The sequence below is a fragment of the Falco naumanni genome, chromosome 8 (assembly GCF_017639655.2).
Source record: "Falco naumanni isolate bFalNau1 chromosome 8, bFalNau1.pat, whole genome shotgun sequence".
In the NCBI taxonomy this organism is placed as follows: domain Eukaryota; kingdom Metazoa; phylum Chordata; class Aves; order Falconiformes; family Falconidae; genus Falco; species Falco naumanni.
Genome location: NC_054061.1, coordinates 20,392,609 through 20,412,150, shown reverse-complemented (window position 1 = coordinate 20,412,150; position 19,542 = coordinate 20,392,609). Strand labels below are relative to the sequence as shown.

Here is a 19,542-nt window from a genome sequence, read left to right as displayed (position 1 = left end):
CCGTGTCCCTTTCGGCGGGCGGCGGCGGGGATCTGCCGGTGGTGTCGCGGCAGAGATGTGCGCGGCGGGGAGGCGCTGGGGCCGGCGGGAGCGAGCCCTGCTCTGGTGCGTCCTGCTGGCGGCGTGGGAGGCGGCGTGGGGGCAGCTGCGCTACTCGGTTCCCGAGGAGGTGCCGAAGGGCTCGTTCGTGGGCGACGTGGCCAAGGACCTGGCGCTGCAGCTGCCCGCGCTCCCCGACCGCGGCGTGCGCATCATAGACAGAGGCAGGGCGCAGTACTTCGCCCTGCACGGGAAGACGGGACATTTGGTGACGGCGGAGAGGATAGACAGAGAGCAGCTCTGCGAGGGTCTGCAGCAATGCGTGCTGCGCTGTGAGGTGATAGTGGACGGGGAAATGAAGGTTTACGGCATCGACGTGGAGATCACGGACATTAACGACAACGCGCCAAGCTTCAAGGAAATTGAGGTGGAGGAGAGTATAAGCGAGACGACAGCGCCCGGGTCGCGGTTTCCCCTGCCCAGGGCTCACGACCCGGACGCGGGAGCGAATTCCCTGCAGAGCTACGAGCTGAGCGGCGACGAGCACTTCTCGCTGGCCGTGCAGGCGGGCCCCGGCGGGGACCAGCGCCCCGAGCTGGTGCTGGCCAAGGCGCTGGACCGGGAGGAGGCGGCGTTCCACGAGCTGGTGCTGAGGGCGAGCGACGGCGGCGAGCCGGCACGGACGGGCACGGCGCGGATCCGCGTGGCCGTGCTGGACGCGAACGACAACGCGCCCCAGTTCAGCCAGGCCGAGTACACGGTGCGTGTGCCGGAGGACGTGCCCGTGGGCTCCGTCCTCCTCACCGTCACGGCCGCCGACGCCGACGAGGGGCTGAACGGGCACGTGAAGTATTCATATCAAACAGCTTCATTGAAATCCTCGAAGATTTTCGATTTAAATTCCGAAACGGGGGCTGTCACGGTGGTGCGGAGCCTGGACTTCGAGGAAGCCGAGTCGTATGAACTGGAGGTACAAGCACGGGACGGAGGAGGACTCTCCGACACGGCCAAAGTCGCGATCAGCGTGACAGACGTGAACGACAACGCGCCCGAACTGACAGTATCGTCGGCGCTGAGCGCGATCTCCGAGGACGCGCCGTCGGGGACGGTGGTGGCCCTGCTGCACGTGCAGGACCGGGACTCGGGGACGAACGGCGAGGTGCGGTGCAGCATCGGCGAGGGGCTGCCGTTCCGGCTGGAGAAGTCCTTTGAGGGCTACTACCGCGTGGTGACGGCGAGGGAGCTGGACCGGGAGGAGGTGGCGGAGTACAACGTGACGGTGCGGGCGGCGGACGGCGGGTCGCCGTCGCTGTGGAGCGGCGCGGTGCTGGCGCTGCGGGTGCTGGACGTGAACGACAACGCGCCGGTGTTCGCGGAGGCGCGCTACAGCGCCCGTCTGCCCGAGAACAACGCGGCGGGCGCGCTGGTGCTGACGGTGCGGGCGGCGGACGCGGACTGGGGTCAGAACGCGCGCGTGCGGTACCGGCTGTCGGAGGGTCGGGTGCGCGGCGCGCCGCTCTCGTCCTACGTGTCGGTGCAGGCGGAGACGGGCGCGCTGTACGCGCTGCGCTCCTTCGACTACGAGGAGGTGCGCGAGGTGGGGCTGTGGGTGCGGGCGGAGGACGGCGGCGCGCCGGCGCTGAGCAGCAACGTGTCGGTGCGTCTCGTGATCGTGGACGAGAACGACAACGCGCCGCAGGTGCTGTACCCGCCGGCGGCGCCGGGCGCGGGCTGGGCGGGCGTGGAGCTGGCGCCGCGCTCGGCGGAGCCCGGGGCGCTGGTGGCCAAGGTGGTGGCGGTGGACGCGGACGCGGGACAGAACGCGTGGCTGTCGTACGAGCTGGCCAAGGCGACGGAGCCGGGGCTGTTCCGCGTGGGGCTGCACAGCGGCGAGGTGCGCACGGCGCGCTTCCCGCTGGCCCGCGACGCGGCGCGGCAGAGCCTGGTGGTGGTGGTGAAGGACCACGGGCGGCCGGCGCTGTCGGCCACGGCCACGCTGACGGTGGTGCTGGCCGAGAGCGTGGCCGAGCTGCTCTCGGAGCTGGGCAGCGCGGCGGCGGCGCCGGGCGAGCCGGCCGGCAGCCTGACGCGCTGGCTGGTGGTGGCCGTGGCGGCCGTGTCCTGCCTCTTCCTCGCCTTCCTGCTGCTGCTGCTGGCGCTGCGCCTGCGGCGCTGGCGCCGCTCGCAGCTGCTGGCGGCGGGCAGCGGCGCCGCGCGCGGCGTCCCGGCCTCGCACTTCGTGGGCATCGACGGCGTCCGCGCCTTCCTGCACTCCTACTCGCACGAGGTGTCGCTCACCGCCGACTCGCGCAAGAGCCAGCTCCGCTTGTCGGCCGGCAGCTGCTGCGACACCCTGCCGGCCCGGCCGCCGCCCGACGAGCCCGCGCCGCTGCTCGGCGACGACCCCGCCGCGCCCCCGGTGAGTGCCTCTGGCCGGACATGTTTCGCTACGCATCTCTCTGCTGCTTCTCTGCCCTTTCTCTCCCGTCTTCTTATACTGCGTGGGGAGGTTTGGTTAGGACTGAGGCAAAGTTTCATTTAGCATCGCGCTGCGTGGTCGTTGCTCTTGCTCCCGGGAGGTGGACGTGGGAGTATTTTTCAGCCTCACCGTGGTGTGGGAGGCTGCTGTGGCTATATTGTTGTTAGTCTGGGCCAGGTTTTTCTCAGTCTATCCCCCGACATGTAGAATAACAGTTTTCCTTTTAGTAGCAGCTCTTCTGAACGGAGATATTGCATTAATAGGAAACAGTACTTTGCGTTATTAGCAGGGTCACGTATCTGACTGAGAGCACATGCGTTTTCGTAGCGTTAGGTTTTCTGTAAGCAGAACGTCAACCACCCCGTGCATAACTTTGTACGGCTGGTTACTAGTTTGTACTTTTTATGAGTCCTTATTTCTTGTTTCGTACTTGCACATGTAGTACCTTTTTGATCTTCTATTAATTATTATTGTTGAAAGCCGTGTGTGATGAACCGTTAGTATGCCTTTTGGAACCTGTAGTTATTTGAAAGTTTCTATTAATTTTTTGTGGTTTTTACCAGCCTGTGAGACATTTTACTCATAGGTGTATTACAAATGCACAATTACATTTATCGTGAACGACATTTTAATTAAGGTGTTTATCTGAAGTCTTTTATTTTGGTTCACTTGATTATCACTCTTCCCTTGTTACACGTCTCTTTCATTTAACAGTCATTTATTTAGGATGGATGTAAGCCATTGTTGGATATGAACGTATAGCGCCTGTGTGCTTTGGCATGTCTTGTACTTGTCTCTTGTGTGAAAGTCCCTCACAGAGCATGTTCCTCAGCCAGTAGTGACAGCAATGTCGATTTTGTGTACCAGAATGGGGTGTGTTTTCCACATTGGAGGTGTAAAATGCTTTCCTTAATCAGGAGACCATTCCCAGGCATTCCTGGGATAATAATTCCTTGTTATTTGTGGGAATTTCCTTGACTGGGTCAAAAGTGAGCTCCATGCTCCGGATTTAGAAAGAGGGTCGAGGAGGAGCGCAAATTACTTGTTGGTAAGTGTTAAATTCTAAAATACGCGTGCATATGCAAGAGCTGGTTGGTCACGTTGGTTGTGAGTTACCGCTGTGCTCTTCCAACGATGGAGTGGAGTTGAAGAACTAGATGTTCCCAGAATGAATGTTGTGCTTATAGACTCTCTAAGCCTCTTAGGTCTTCAGTCTATGGGGGAAGTTTTAGGTGATAGTATTGTCTCGATTTTTGTCGGGGTGTGTTACAGACAGCATGGCACTTTCAAGAAATGTCAAGACGCTCTTGCAGTGAGGGGTTGTTCATTTGTGCTTTTGATGTCGCCTTACAGCTTGTTCGTTACGGTTTTCCCTCGTGTAGCAGCGCTTGATTTTCCGATACTAAGTGTTTAAAGTCGACGCAAACTGTGTGTGAGGAACAGAGAAGCATGCATTCTTACTAGCGTTACGGGTTGGAAAGGTTGTTTTCTCATTTTGGGCTCCTTACCCTTACTCCCAGCCGGTGAGCACATCCAGAGTCTTCCTGTACCTAGAATGATTTTGTGAGAATGACCTCGTTTACCACGAGATACCTGTTGACGCGGCAACCCTGTAGCCTCTTCTGCCAAACAGGGGCTAATCTCCGAGGGATCGTTACTCTCCTCTGGGCACTTTTCACCTGCTTTACTGTTCGTCTTCGTGTCTTTTACAGAGCCGTGTAGTTAGAGGTAGTGGTGTAGCTGAGGATGTAGTGACAGGGTCTTAATGTGCCTAATGCCGATATAATGCTAAATTCTTGCTTGCCAACGTTATTCATAAAATTGGACTATTAGACATGCACAGGTATTTTCATTATGAACGGCTTATTAGCTGAAGGTTTTTCTAAAGTCTATAATTCGTTGCTTTATTTATCACGATTGTCTTACAACACAGAGTTTTCATGTACCATTAGTTATTTGAAATGCATGTGAGCAGTAGTAGTGCAATGCAACAAATGTTGAGGAATGGCGAGATTCTGCGTCAATACTTGCTTAGTGTGGGAAGGTGACCCTCCTGTATGTGCCTCTGCGTCTGAAGCACAGTGCGGTGGCTACTTTGTGAGAATGGTCTTGTTGGCAAGGAAGAGCCTTTTCTTACAGCAATGTTGTGGCTCAACGATCATTTGTTAGTAACTACTACAGTGGAAAAAATTGTGAAGGAGAAACTGAGTCCTGTAGCCCATGTCTTTGTACCTTTTGAGGAAGTGGCAAGAGTGGCATAACCAGGAATTGACTTATCACCAGGATCTCAAGAATGAGCACAGTAGTCATCCACAGAGTCAGGTCTTGTTTGGAGCAATAGGAGTCTTAGCAAAATCTGATGTACCTGTAGTTTCTCAGCCCGTGGTCTGTGTAGTGCTTGGAATGATTCAGCTGGTCGTACTGTGCCCTGCTTTCTCCGTGGTCATGAACCAAGACTTGTTGAAGACGGGCTTGCATTCCGTGATTTCCTGATTGTTGCTGAGAGGTGGTGTTATCGTACAAACAGGAACTGAGGAGGATCAAGTACTTTTTCATAGATGTCGCACTCAAGAGGGTTTAATCCTTTTCATTTTCAGACCATCCCACGCCTGGAGTGATCCGTGTATGATCGGTGCAAAGCACACGTCCCTGTGTTTGTGTCATGGGTAAACTGCCTTCTCTAGTGTTGTCCTTCTGACTTTTTCTTCTTGGACTTCTTTTGCCGGCTTTTTATTCTACAAGTCTCTGACTGTCCCGGGAATGTTAGCTGACATGTCGCATGCACCTGGGGCAACACCGCGGAGGACTATACCACTCCTCCTCACAATTCTTGGAATTGCGGACTGGTAACTGAAGTATCCTGGGCGCATGTCTACCTGTTTGCTGCCCGTCCATCTTAGATCTACTTACCTACCCCGTTCGCTGAGAGAAACAATCCTGAAAAAAGTGCTTTAACAGGTCTGTCTTCCCGAGAGCAAGAAGTAGTGATGTCCGTAATATGTAAAACTCTGAGCATGTAATAATAGTGCTGTTGCAAGGAATAAGGGTTACCGTTTTCCCCCTCGGTCTCAGTCACACTCAGAGGTATGTAAAATAAAAGGAATATGAACAAGAATCTCCCCAAATCAAAAGGCGGGTCTGGCGCTTCCTTTCTACAACAGCTTCTCCTCCAAAGTCACTTGTGGCTGTTAGTTCTCAGAGCTCGTAGAAATGAAATAAAAGAGCTGGGAAATCCCACCCGCAGCAAAAGTAGAAGCTGTTGGAATATATCAGACATGCGCTGTACAGTGCACCTGCTTGTACTCACCTGTACTCACCTGTCCTCTGCTGCGCGGAGCCTGAGCGCTCCTCCGCCGCTCGGCAACACGTTCCCGAGCCAGACTGCCCTGCCGCGGCTGAGCAGCGCTGCTTGCTTCGCCTTGCCGCGGTTGTGAGAAACTCGCCGCACTGAAAAGCTGAATCGCGCGTTTCGGTAGCCGGGGGCGCCGACTCCCGGCAGCTGCTGGGAGCGCCCCGGGGAGCGGGTGTGCGCCGCTGAGAGCGGCCATCAGCCGGCTGCGGTGGCATCGTGGCGCCTCCGGGTGCCGCTGTTGGCCGCCGCGGAGCGGCGCTGGAGCCGCAGCCGCGGCCGCCGCAGCGTCCTGCCCCCACGGGCTGCTGGCTCGCACGGCGCCGGCCAGAGCGGCAGCGGCACGGGGAGCAGCGGCGAGAGGCGGCGCGGGGAGCAGCGGCGTCCGAGCCGGCGCCGAGATCGCTGCCCTCCGGCGGCCCCCGCGCTCGTGGCGGAGCGGGGCTGCAAGGGAGGGAGGGCAGCGGCAGGAGGGAGGAGCGCGGCGAGCGCCGGCGAGAATGGCGGGCAGGCCGGGGCCGAGCCGGCGGCGAGCGGCCGGGCGAGCGCTGCTGCCCGCCGTGCTGCTGTGCTTGTGCTGCCGGGCGGCGCCGGAGCGGATCCGCTACGCCATCCCCGAGGAGCTGGGCAGGGGCTCGCTGGTGGGGCCGCTGGCGCGGGACCTGGGGCTGAGCCCGGCCGAGCTGCCGGCACGCAAGCTGCGGCTCAGCGCCGAGAAGCAATACTTCAGCGTGAGCGGGGAGAACGGGAACTTGTACGTGAGCGAGAGGCTGGACCGGGAGCAGATGTGCGGCGAGTCGCCGTCCTGCGCTGTCAGCTTCGAGGCGCTGGTGCAGAACCCGCTCAATGTCTTCCACGTCGACGTCGCCATCCACGACGTTAACGACAACGCGCCGCGCTTCTTGCAAGATAGTTTCCAGCTGGAGATCAACGAGTTCACTCCTCCCGGCGCCCGGTTTGCCGTGGGCATGGCCGAGGACGAGGACGTGGGCAGTAACTCGCTGCAGGGCTACGAGCTGGAGGCCAACGAGTACTTCGCGGTGGAGGTGAAGGACAGCCAGGACGGCAGCAAGTTCGCGGAGCTGGTGCTGCGCCGCGCACTGGACCGAGAGCGTGAGCAGAGCCTGCGGCTGGTGCTGACGGCGCTGGACGGCGGAGAACCGCCCCGGAGTGGCACCGCCCAGCTCTGCATCAACGTCACCGATGCCAACGACAACCCCCCCGTGTTCGCGCACGACCGATACTACGCGAGCCTGCGCGAGGACGCGCCGCCGGGATCGGTGGTGCTGAATGTCTCCGCCTCCGACGCCGACGCCGGCACAAACGCCCAAATCTCCTACAGCATCGGGAAGCTGCCGGCCAAGGTGCTTGCGAAGTTCGTGTTAGACGCGGAGAGCGGGCGGCTTGCGCTGCAGGAGCCGCTGGACTTCGAGGACACGCGAAGCTACACGCTGCTGGTGGAGGCGAGGGACGGTGGGGGGCTGGTAGCGCACTGCAAGGTAGAGGTGGAGGTGCTGGACGTGAACGACAACGCGCCCGAGGTGACGCTAACTTCTCTGTCGAGCCCGGTGCCCGAGGACGCGCCGGCCGGCACGGTGGTAGCCGTGGTGAAAGTGCGGGACCGGGACTCCGGGGAGAACGGTCAGGTGTCGTGCGAGCTGTCGGGCGAGGCGCCGCTGTCGATCGTGGCGTCGTCGGGCGGCTCGTACAAGGTGGTGACGGCGAGCGCGCTGGACCGGGAGCAGGCGGCCGAGCACCGGGTGACGGTGGTGGCCAGGGACGGCGGCAGCCCGGCGCTGTCCAGCCGCACGGCGCTGGTGCTGGAGGTGTCGGACGTGAACGACAACGCGCCGGTGTTCGAGGAGGCCGCCTACAGCGCCTACGTGGCGGAGAACAACGCGGCGGGCGCGCCGGTGCTGCGCGTGCGCGCGCGGGACGCGGACGCGGGCGCCAACGGGCGCGTGAGCTACTGGCTGGCGGGCGGCAGCGCGGGCGCGGCGCCGTACGTGTCGGTGGAGGCGCGGAGCGGCGCGGTGTACGCGCAGCGCTCCTTCGACTACGAGCAGTGCCGCGAGTTCGCGGTGGCGGTGCGGGCGCAGGACGGCGGGGCGCCGGCGCGGAGCTCGACGGCGACGGTGCGCGTCTTCGTGCTGGACCGCAACGACAACGCGCCGCGCGTGCTGTGGCCGGCGGCGGGCGCGGGGCCGTTCGAGGTGGTGCCGCGCTCGGCCGAGGCCGGGTACCTGGTGGCCAAGGTGGTGGCGGTGGACGCGGACGCGGGGCGCAACGCGTGGCTGTCGTACGAGCTGGTGCAGGCGCCGGAGCCGGCGCTGTTCCGCGTGGGGCTGCACAGCGGCGAGGTGCGCACGGCGCGGGCCGTGTCGGAGAGGGACGCGGCCAAGCAGCGGCTGGTGGCCGTGGTGAAGGACCACGGGCAGCCGGCGCTGTCGGCCACGGCCACGCTGCACGTGGTGCTGGCCGAGAGCTTGCAGGAGGCGCTGCCGGAGCTGAGCGATGGAGAAGCTGTGTCTGAGCTGGTGTCTGACCTAAACCTTATTCTTGTAGCGGCGCTCGCTGTCGTGTCTTTGTTATTCGTTTCCACAGTAATTTTGATACTGTTCTTTAAATGCCGACGATCGAGGAGCCCTCCCGTTTTTCTAACTTCTGATAAGGAACTGTATTCAAGCCTGGGCTCAAAAGCGCCGTGTAACTACTGCAGCAGCACGCTGCCCCTGCCCTACTCCTACGAGGTGTGTTTAGCCTCCGAGTCGGGTCAGAAGGACTTCACGTTTCTGAGACCAGGGGCAGTAGCCCTGTCTGACCGTCTCCTAGCTGGTGAACCCGGCTCTGACACTGATTCCAGGATGGACTCTCATAGCGCCGAGAGGTCTGCACAGGTGAGCTTCCATCCTAGGGTCCCTTTCTGTGGGCTTGTGTGAATATTCTCGTTCCCCTGTTCTGCCCTCAGAGATCAGTGGGTAACCGGCAAAGCTCAGCGTTACATCCGGGCGTATTGCTGAATCGCTCGGGGGCGTGGCTGTGTGCTGGTGTGTGTGTGTGACTATGGCTCTTCCTTTTGGCCTGCTGAGTCTCATCCGTAAATTGTCGGTTGTTCCCCGAGGAGCGACGCGATGCTGTCAGTACTGCTGTCTCTCCTGCTCTAGGTGCGAGTTTCACTGAGCTGGGGTGGTGGGGTGGACACGGAGTAGAGTCTGGGCAACGGTGACCTGGGGTCCGAAGTTGGGATAACCCTTTCATCTTGGTCCAGTTTGATCGTCTCAGCCCGGTTTGAGCGCGTTCCTGTGATAACAATGTGTGATCTGTCCCGGCCTGTTCAGGGCAGCAGCTCTGTACTGCTGTTTCCCCTGCTTGCTTACTTCTTTTCATATTCTGAACGCCTCAAAAGGAAGGTATTTATTTACACCCGGGAATAACATCCCCCTCCGTCTGGGGAGCCGGGGCTGGTGCCTCACTGTAGCTCCGAGCCTGGCGCCCAGCAGAAAATGCTTTGGGTCCACTACTGCCAGCGACTTCTCTGGAGCCCGGGCATAATGCCGGAGTGAGCGGCTCTGGCTGGGATTTGGCTTGAACCCGTCCCCGAAGGAATTCTTGGTGCAGGGGAAAGGCATCTTTGCCTTAACTTGCGCACATTTCCACTCCTCTCCTGCCAAATGGTGCTTTCAGGAGCTCCAGAGCATCACCTTCAGTATTTGGGCTTCCCATCAAAGTGGTGGAGATGTAATGTCTCCAGATCAGTCGAAATACGGGAAGGGAAATGTTCAGTCTTCCATGCCTTTCCAGAGGTCTCTTTGTTGTACTCAGCTCTCCGCTGCTGCTGGGACTAAGCGGTCGAGGTACTCTGAATAGGGGTTGTGTGCACATTCATACAAAGAGAAACTCCTTAAGAATTGTGATACGCACGTTAGACAAATTGCTGAGTAAACAGGGAAAGATACAAAATGGGCAGTGGCTGGAAAAAAGATTCAGAGCTTATTTCAAAGAAAGTAAGTGGCTGAATACTGTTTCAAAATTTGTCTCGAAGAGAGCTGTGGATTTTCTTCTTTTCGGATTATATGTAAAAGAGAAAGGTAATTCGGATTTTGTTGCATAAGGTCCTATGAGAAAAGAAGTTTGCTGTCAGCACTGTGAGCCTGCAGATACTGTCTGTTACAGAAGCGCTCCAAAATGGATAGAAGCATATCGTGTACTTACGTGCATGATGCAGCTGCAGTGGCTAAAGCATATAGTTTTCCTTCTTAGTCTTTAAATTGCTCCAGAACTAAATTCTATTTAAGTACAGCGTTAGATGACTAACGTTGGATTTTATCTGTGTGAAGCCTGTACTTTTATCACATTCCGTGGACTGGTGATGAGAATGGTAAGTGGAGCTGATACAATTAGTTTATCCTTCAGCAACGATTATTTGGTAGGAAAGGAAATAACTGAGCATGTAAGAGAGGAAAGGCTGCGCCGATCTATTTGATATTATTGATTCTTCATATAAGCGCAGAAATACTGCCTCTCTGAGTGGATCCCGTGTTGCTCATAGCAGTTAAGGGGCCCGTGCAGGGCAAGGACATGTAACCAGAGTCGAGGTCCCTGTCACTTTGGTGGGTGTCATGTCTCCCACATTGGTGCAGATGATTTGCATCCCTTCCACAAGACGCTCCGCCACGACGAGCAATAGCTGATAACCAGCCAGGTTTCTGAGTCAGGTCTGCAGGGCGTGGGGAGCCTTCTCCTGTCTCTCGGTAAGCGAGTGAACACGTGGGCACTGATTTCTAGTCCGGTTTATTTCCCAGAGATCGCCGTCCCTTCCTTATCAATCCCGGCTGTGGGAAGCCACCTGGACTCTGTGTTTCTTGGCCACAGGCGGGTTTTGACAGAGCTCCTGGTGCTCCCTTACCAAGCATCCCGGGCCCCTTACCGTGACAGCTGATCAGTTGTGCAGGTGACAGACAACGAATGCCCAAATTGAGGTAGTTTTATCCACATGAACACTCGAAACGTTGGAAAATCCAAGGTATCAGGAGTTGTTGGCCGTGACAGCCCCAAACGCAGGCAGGCAGCCCGAGAATTGGCTGTTTCTCACCCAGGCGCTGCCGGTGCCGTGACCAGCACGGGAACAGGAACTGCTCCCGGTGAATCGGCACGTCGCAGACTGTGATTTCCCTGCGTCTGGCTGGTGGAAACAGGTGCTGGGGAGCAAGCTGGGAGGTGGCGAGAGCAGGAGGGCGTCTTAACCCGAGATTTCTACGATTTGTCGGGGAAGATGCCTGGTGGGACAGTGGTGGCATTGGGAGCTGGAGGGGCGATGCTACTGGGGGCCCAGCGGCAGGGGGTGACTGCGGCCGGAGGGGTTGCTCCTAACTCGGCAGCACGACATCCGTCTCGATTTGCCGGTGACGCTGCCGTGGTGGCACGCAGAAGCGCGACGCTGCGACGCCGTGGGATACCAGGAAGAGGCTGGCCAAGCACTTCGGTGGGAGGACCGACATCCCGAGGGACACTCGGACCTGGCGCGTCGCGTGCCGGGGCTGGGCTAGCTCTCCCCGGCGCCCTGCGTGCCCCGGCCGACCCTCCCCACCCCTCGTCCCGCCCGCTCCACTTCCCCTGCTTGCTCCCGCTGTCTCTTTCCAGCGATGTTTTCCCGGGGGACACCCCACCCGTTGCCGTATCACCCTTTCTGGCGTCCTCCTCTCCGCCAGCTCTTACACCTTCCTGCCCGCGCGCGCAGCCCCTGTGCCCGATCTAGGCAGCGCTCTCCCCGCCCGGCTGCCATTAGCTGGGTTTCTCGCAGGGCTGTGCTCTCTCTTCAGGGTCAACCGGCTTGAGCCCCGCGGGCCGGGGCCGCCGCTCCCTCCCGGCGGGGCTGCGGCAGCCCTGCGCTCCGTGCAGTTATGGGCCGGGACTCTGTGTGCCGCTGTCGGCCAATGATGGAGTGGGGGGATCTGGCGGCCCGGCCCCGCTCGGAGCCGGGATGAGGCGCAGACGGTCTCAGAGAGCCTGGGAGCGAGTCACGGCCGAGACCGCAGAGCAATGCCCGGCGCTTCCCGGGGCGCGCTGGGCAGCGGCATGACGGGGCGAGCTGGGGGTTTCTAGCCGGGGCGAGGGGGGCGAAGCGGAGGGCGCGGCCGTCCTGTGCGATGAACGGCGTTGCTGCGAGGAGCCGCGGGGTGACGACGGGGCAGGTACTGAGCCTCTTGCTTTTGTTCGGCGTTTCCGACTGGGTTGCCGCCGCGATTCGCTATGCGATTCCCGAGGAGGCGCGGAGAGGCTCCACGGTGGGGAACGTGGTAGCCGACCTGGCGCTGGACCTCGGGCGGCTGCCGGGACGCCGGCTGCGGGTGGTGTCCGGGGGCAACAAGAAGTACTTCGGGGTGGATCTGACGAGCGGCGCGCTGCTGGTGAGCGAGCGGATAGACCGGGAGGAGCTCTGCGGCGCGCACTCCCCCTGCGCCCTCAGCTTTGAGATCTTGGTGGAAAACCCGCTGGAGCTGTACAGCGGCGCCGTGGAGATCCAGGACATCAATGACAACGACCCGGTTTTTCCCAGCAGCCAGGCGAGGCTGGAAATCAGTGAGTCGGTGGCAGCCGGAGCGCGCTTCCCGCTAGAGAGCGCGCAAGACCCCGATGTGGGAGTTAACTCTTTGCAGACCTACCAGCTCAGCGCTAACCCGCACTTTGCGCTCGACGTGCAGACGAGGGTGGATGGCAGCAAGTACGCGGAGCTGGTGCTAGAGAAGGAGCTGGACAGGGAGGAGCAACGGGAGCTGCACTTGGTCTTGACTGCGCTGGATGGAGGCAGCCCGCCACGGTCAGCCCACGTGCAGATCCACATTGACGTTGTGGACGCCAACGATAATGCCCCGGTCTTCAATCAGTCCACCTACAAGGCAAGTGTGAGGGAGAACATGCCCGATGGTACCCTGGTCACCAGGATCAGCGCGTATGATCTGGATGATGGGCCCAATGGAGACATTGTCTATTCCTTCAGCAGCCACACACCTGCCAAGGTACGAGAACTCTTTGCTCTGGATTCAGCCACGGGGGACTTGAAGGTCAAGGGACAGCTGGACTATGAGGAAATGAAGCTGTATGAGATTTACTTACAGGCTAAAGACAAGGGTGCTGTTCCTGGCATGGCTCATTGCAAAGTGCTGGTGGAAGTCGTGGATGTGAATGACAATGCTCCAGAGGTGACAGTGACTTCTGTGTACAGCCCTGTGCCTGAAGATGCAGCCCCAGGGACGGTTGTAGCTCTGCTGAGTGTTACAGATTTGGACTCCCATGGCAATGGTCTGGTGAACTGCTTCATTTCCCCTGGGATCCCGTTCATGCTCAGCTCCTCCCTCAAAAATTATTACACATTGAAAACAAAAGCGGCTCTGGACCGGGAAAAGGCATCAGAGTATAACATCACTATCACTGCCAGGGACTCAGGCTCACCACCCTTGTCTGCCGTAAAACAGATCCTGGTGCAGGTGTCAGACATCAATGACAATGCGCCCAAGTCTTCTCAGGACTCCTATGATGTGTATGTGCTGGAGAACAACATGCCTGGTATCCCCATCCTTAATGTGAGTGCCACAGACCCAGACCTTGGGCGCAATGCCCATCTCTCCTATACCCTCTTGCAGGGTGACCCCAGTGTAGGCCACCTCTTCTCCATCCACCGAGAAAATGGCACCCTCTACCTGCTCACCTCCCTGGACCATGAGGACCAGGTGGAGTTCAGCATGACGGTGCAGGTCCAGGATGGCGGCTCTCCGCCTCTGGCCACTAATGTCTCAGTCAGTGTGTTTGTCACTGACATCAATGATAATGCCCCAACCGTGCTTCACCCTCACCCCAACACCACTGCCACCTATACTGATGTGGTGGCACCAGGCACTCCTGCTGGGCACATAGTCACCAAGGTGGTGGCAGTGGATGCAGATGCAGGGTACAATGCCTGGATCTCCTATACCCTGTTGCAGGCCACTGACCCCAGCCTGTTCTCAGTTGGGCTGCACAGTGGGGAGATCTTCACGGCACGCCAGCTCCAGGAGGATGATGCTCCCCAGCACACACTAGTCATCCTGCTGAAAGACCATGGGGAGCCTGTGCTGTCTGCCAGTGCCACTGTCTCCATCTCTGTGGCTGAGATGGTCAAGGAGGTGCTTACTGACCTCACTGATGTGGCACCTGCCAATGATTCCAGGAGGCACTTGACTTTCTATCTCATCCTGGCTGTGATTTTGGTGTCAGCAGCTTTCTTCATCACCATGCTGTCAGTGGGCATCTTCAAGTGCTACAAGTGGAGGCAGTCAAAGGAGCTGTTCAACAGTTCCAGGAGCACCCTGTACAGGACACCAGGGCCCTTCCACCACATTGACGCCGTGCGTGGTGGCTTCATGCCACCCAATTTCTACCACCAGGTCTATCTTACCACAGACTCTCGCCAGAGTGATCTTCTGTGTAAAAAGCCCTTCACTTCCAGCCCCCTGGGGAGCCGCCAGAGCACCTTAAGGAATGGTGAGCCAGGGCTGTACCACCAGATCGTGGGCACCACCGGCCGGCTCCCCATGCCTGCTGAGGTAATGTAGCTCCTTCCTTGGCATTTCTCAGTGCCAGGCAGAGACATGGTCCATTTGTGCCATAGGTGTAGCAGATTGAGGTTGGGGGGAATATCCAGTTGCGCCTTGCCTCTAAAGAGTGGTTAAGCTGTAGCTGAACAGGTCTTCTTTGTAGTCATATGAGTCGTCCTGAGTATCATTGACATTTGCACTGTGGTGTGCAGGATCAAGTGTGTCAGTTTGCTCAGGTTAGCGAAAATATATATATTTCGGATGCAGTTTTGGGTATGTCTTGTGTGAGTAACTGATGGAGACTGAGGTCAGCTTGCAACCACTTGCAAATCCTTGGCAGAAAGTTTGCTGCTAATGGTATTTCCTTCCCTTAGCAAAGTGAGAGCCAAGGGGGGCACTGGGAGGGGAACATAGCCTCTCTGCATCGTGCCCTGATGGGGGCTGAGGAGGTGGCAGTGCAAACAGGGCTGGGAGCCACCAGCTGTCAGCGAGGGGGAACCAGGGTGTCACTTCCCACAGTGTAGTATGCAGAGCTGAAGGACGATGCTCGTTCCTCCATTTGACAGACTGTGGTCACAGAGCAGTTCCTCCAGTCCGTGTCTCATTTTGTGTTTCACTCCTGGTGGTTCTGGTTTTGTTTCTGTAGAAATTTTGTGATGTTCACTTTGGGGTGGGATTGCAGTCAACCCGTTGCTTGCAGGGCTCTGGTGCACTGGACTGTGGCTCTGAGCAGGATGGTGAGTCTTGCACTCAGGTGGTGGTTTAACAACCCTATTAAAAGCCCCACACGATTTGTAATACGCTGTGTCTGGATGATGTCTCATGTCCTGACTGAACAAACTGCAGCAAAGAAGGCATTCACGCATGGCAGGCAGCTTCTGTGCTTCTTCCCCGGTGGGAATTGTGCAGCTTGAGAGTTTTTAATTACAGGAACACTTTGATCCTCAGGGTTGAGGCTGGGGAGTGGATCCAGTGAAAGGGGGGGTGAATCTGATGGGTTTCCAAGGTGGTTGGTGCCAGTAATGTGTCCCCTGCTGGGATGCTGTGAGTAGGAGCAACCTGTTCCTCGGAGCAGACGGAAGTGAGGTACAGTGGAAGCTGTGCATGGGCGTGGGGCTGCGTGTGCTGCCTGCTCTCTGTGGCTGAATCACAGACGGAGGCAGAAACCTCTCAGAATTATTTTATGCCTTCCCCTCCCTTTCCTACCCCCCCCCCCCCCCCTCCACATTGCTGCTCAGGCTCAGCAGTTCTGATTTGTGGCAGGTGCAAATGGCTGCAGCAGCTGCAGGAGCAAGTGTTCCTCAGCATTGTGTGGGTTGTCCTACAGCTGGGGACAAAGGTGTCCCCTCCACCAAAGGGTCCTGGCAAGATGCCTCTGGGAGTGGGGGCAGTAAATTATTTGAGAATGGGGATGGAAAGAAGTGATAACAGACAGGTGGTAAGCCTGAGCCCTAGCCATGGCTCCTCCCTACTTCCCAGTACTACACTGGAAAGACACCGGTAGTGAGAAACCATCTGGGCTGACACTGAGCTCTGGATTTTCAGTCTTTGTGGTGACAGAAGATCCAGCCCAATGCCACAGACCATGTCAAGCCTGCAAGTGCTATACACCTCTTTGCTTTGCAGGGTAATGGCCAGACCCTAAAACCGATGCAGTGGGGACGGTACTGGCCCCATCTGTGGCAGGTGGCATGCCCTACCATGAGAGATCCTACCCTGCAGGATCTCCAGTGATCCCTCAGCTCCCTGGGTTGTCTGGATTTGGAACCTTTCTGTAGGGTGAGCTCTGGCCCTCTGGAACAGGGATATCTCCTTCTCCACCCTAAACACCCCATACCCTTCCTGCCTTGCCAGCATTCCCATCCAGGGCTTTGGCAGACCCAAGCAACAGCAGGATCCCCTGTGTGAAGCCCATCCCTTACTCCAGCCCCTTGGTGACTGAGCCACCTTGGGACACTAAGCAGATTCTCCCAGACTATATGGGCTTCACAGGGGGCTTCTACTGGGACACTGCAGCAGCACCAAACCCATTCCTGGGGCATAGCACTCTGTGTTGCCAGCAGCAATGTCTGTCACCCGGCTGTGCTGTCTGGGACCCTGTCAGGGATGGGGACAGGGCACATCCCAAAGTCAAGGTTACTGTGACAGCCTCCTGCTGGTGACACCGTCGGCAGCCCTCAGGGAATTAGTACGTCCAAGCAGGTCAAACAGGTCTCTGGACACTGGGGAACCCGCTTTTCCAGCCTTTTGCTGCGTTTGCCCTTTAAGAAGGCCTTCTCCCCGCCCGCCGAGCGGGCAGTAGGTGGGACTCGGGCGCCGTCCTGCACCAGTCGCGAGGTCCCTTGCTGTGTCTCTCCCAGAGTGGCAGTAGGGTGGTCCCGCCCCGTGATTCTCAGAATGGGCAGGGAGGGGCTGCAGAAGAGAGGGAGGCCCCTCGGCGGCAGCGGCTGTGCCGTCTTTATCCTCACCCAGAAGGCTTGTGTCCCTGTCACTGTCCACCGTGCTGGGTGTGGGTGCCCCCAGCCTCGGTCACCTATTCCCCCAGATCCCCTTGGGGCCCAGGTGGTGGGGATGAGCAGGGTCCCAGGCAGGGCCTGGGTCCCCTGCCTGCTGCACCACTGTGGACCCCAACCCCCAGGGTCTGCATGCACCCAGGGGAGGTCAGGGTGGTCTTGAGTGCACCACTGACATGAACTGAGGGCATGACTGCACAAGGCTTCTGCGGGGATGTGAACTGAGCAAACACCCTGCAGCTTGCCACCATCTTCTGGGAAAGGGAGAGAGGGGGAGTTACTGCTCCGCTCCCTCCCTGGGGAGGCTGAGACACCTGCTTTTGCCCTCTGGGAGTTTGCTTGGCTGCAAAGCTGTGTCTGCTGTGCATTTCATCGTATGTGTCTGTCAGGTGGACGGCTCGGGCCTCATCTCAGTCTGATGTCCTGACCTGATGCTGTGATCTGGCAGTGGTCAAGTGGGCTTGTTGGCTGGCTCCCTGCATTTGCAGTGACTGGGGTACTGTGGAGGTTGATCTTTTCCTTGTCCCAAGGTGAGGAAGGGGTGTCCAGCTGGGTGTGTGTGGGGAGCAAGTGCATTCCACCTTTGAATGGCTCACCCATCTCTGCCTTCTCACCTACTACCTCGGACACCCATGGGGTGCTGGCAGGGGTGGGTGTCCCTGCCTCAGTGCAAGGTCTCTGGGCTGATGGGGTGCTGGTGGCAGTGATGTTTCACTTACAGAGGCAATTACAGGGTACAGGCAGGGGCCAGAGCATTAGTTTGTGGGGAGGAGAAAAGGGGTTTGAGAAGAGCCCCTGGCACCTCAGGGCTCTAACAAGCACCTTTTTATTAGGCATGAAAAGGCCTTTTGGCCCGTGTTCATGACAGCTGCCCTTTATCTGTGGGTGCAGTGTGAAGCCACCATTGTGGAAGGGGGAGCACACAGGGAGGGCTTGTACCTAGCTTCCAGGCTGCCAGGATGTGCAGTTTCCCTGCAAACGTGAAGTGAGCTGTCGGAGCAAGTGACTCAGGCTGGTGGAGGGGAGGCCGGGGGTGGCAGCCTGGCTGATGCCGGCTCGGGCCTCTGCTTCCCAAACCTCCAGGGCGCCAGTGCTGGGCGAGAGGGGCCGGAGCTCTCGGCCAATTGGGCGCTGATCTGAAGCCGGGGTGGGGGTGGGGGGGATCTGCTTCTCCCCCCCCACTTCCACCTCCGCGCTGGGGCTGTGATTCAGTTCCCCTCCCCCAGCCCACCCCCTCTGCTGGGAGGCTGACAGCCGGAGCCGCAGCCTGCCGGAGCCCCAGAGCTGTTTTCCAAGCCGTGGAAGAGAGACCTGGGGATTTTTTTTGCATCTTTCCGGCGCCTGCTGTGTCCTGGGCCGGACGCGCATGGACATGGAAAGCGGCAGCCTCCAGCGACCCGCCTGGAAATGGCAAGTACTGAGTTTGTTTTTGCTCTGCGGCTGGGGCTGGGTCTCCGGGCAGATCCACTACTCGGTGGTTGAGGAGTCGGAGGTGGGAACCGTGGTGGGGAACGTGGCCTGGGACCTGGGCTTGAAGGTGGAGGAGCTGCCAGGTCGCAGGCTGCGCCTGGGATCAGAGGAGAACCTGCGCCACTTCGCCGTGCACCTGGACAGCGGTGCGCTGGTGGTGAGCCAGCAGCTGGACCGGGAGCGGCTGTGCGGAGCGGCTGCCAGCTGCGTGCTGTCGGTGCAGGTGGTGACAGAGAACCCCCTGCAGCTCTTCCGCCTGGAAGTGGAGATCCTGGACCTGAATGACAACTCCCCGAGCTTCCCCACTGCTCACCGCATGCTGCGCGTTGCCGAGTCTGCCACAGTGGCTGCACGCTTCCCCCTGGAGAGTGCGCAGGACTCTGATGTGGGCACCAATGCTGTGGGCTCCTACCGGCTAAGCCCCAACTCCCACTTTTCCCTGGATGTCAAGCAGCAGCAGGATGGCAAACTCTTCCCAGAGCTGGTGCTGGAGCGTGCCCTGGACCGGGAAGAGCAGCCAGAACTGCAGCTGGTGCTGACGGCCGTGGATGGGGGAAGCCCAGCTCGCTCGGGCACAGCGCAGATCACAGTCGTGGTCCTGGATGTCAACGACAATGCACCCACCTTTGATCGTGCCATGTACAAGGTGCAAGTCCCGGAAAACATACCCGTGGGGGCCCTGCTCATCCAGCTCAATGCGTCTGACCCTGATGAGGGCCCCAATGGGGAGACACAGTACTCCTTTGGGGTTCACACCTCGGACTCTGTCCGGAGGCTCTTTACCCTGGATCCCCACAGTGGTGAGGTCCGGGTGAGTGGGGCCCTGGACTTCGAGGAATCACCTTTCTATGAGATCTATGTGCGAGCCCATGACAGAGGGGTCCCGGAGATGGAGGGACACTGCACACTGCAGGTGGAAGTGGAGGATACCAATGACAACTCCCCTGAGGTGCTGCTCACCTCCCTGCTGAACCCGGTGCCAGAAGATACCCCACCAGAGACCGTTGTGGGGCTCTTCAATGTACGGGACCAAGACTCAGGGGCCAATGGGGATGTGAGTTTGGAGATCGCCCCCGATGTGCCTTTTGCAATCAGGTCCCTTCAGAACCACTTCTCCCTGGT

At 58.8% G+C, this 19,542-nt stretch overlaps 1 protein-coding gene across 1 annotated transcript in view; it reads left to right on the top strand.

Annotated features, from left to right (window-relative positions):
- The window catches only part of LOC121093023 (protocadherin gamma-A10-like), a 53,037-nt gene that overhangs the window by 1,700 nt on the left and 31,795 nt on the right, over window positions 1–19,542 (top strand). The window contains 1 exon segment of the mRNA XM_040604779.1: window positions 2–2,458. Within this exon segment, the coding sequence (XP_040460713.1) occupies window positions 2–2,458 (2,457 nt within the window).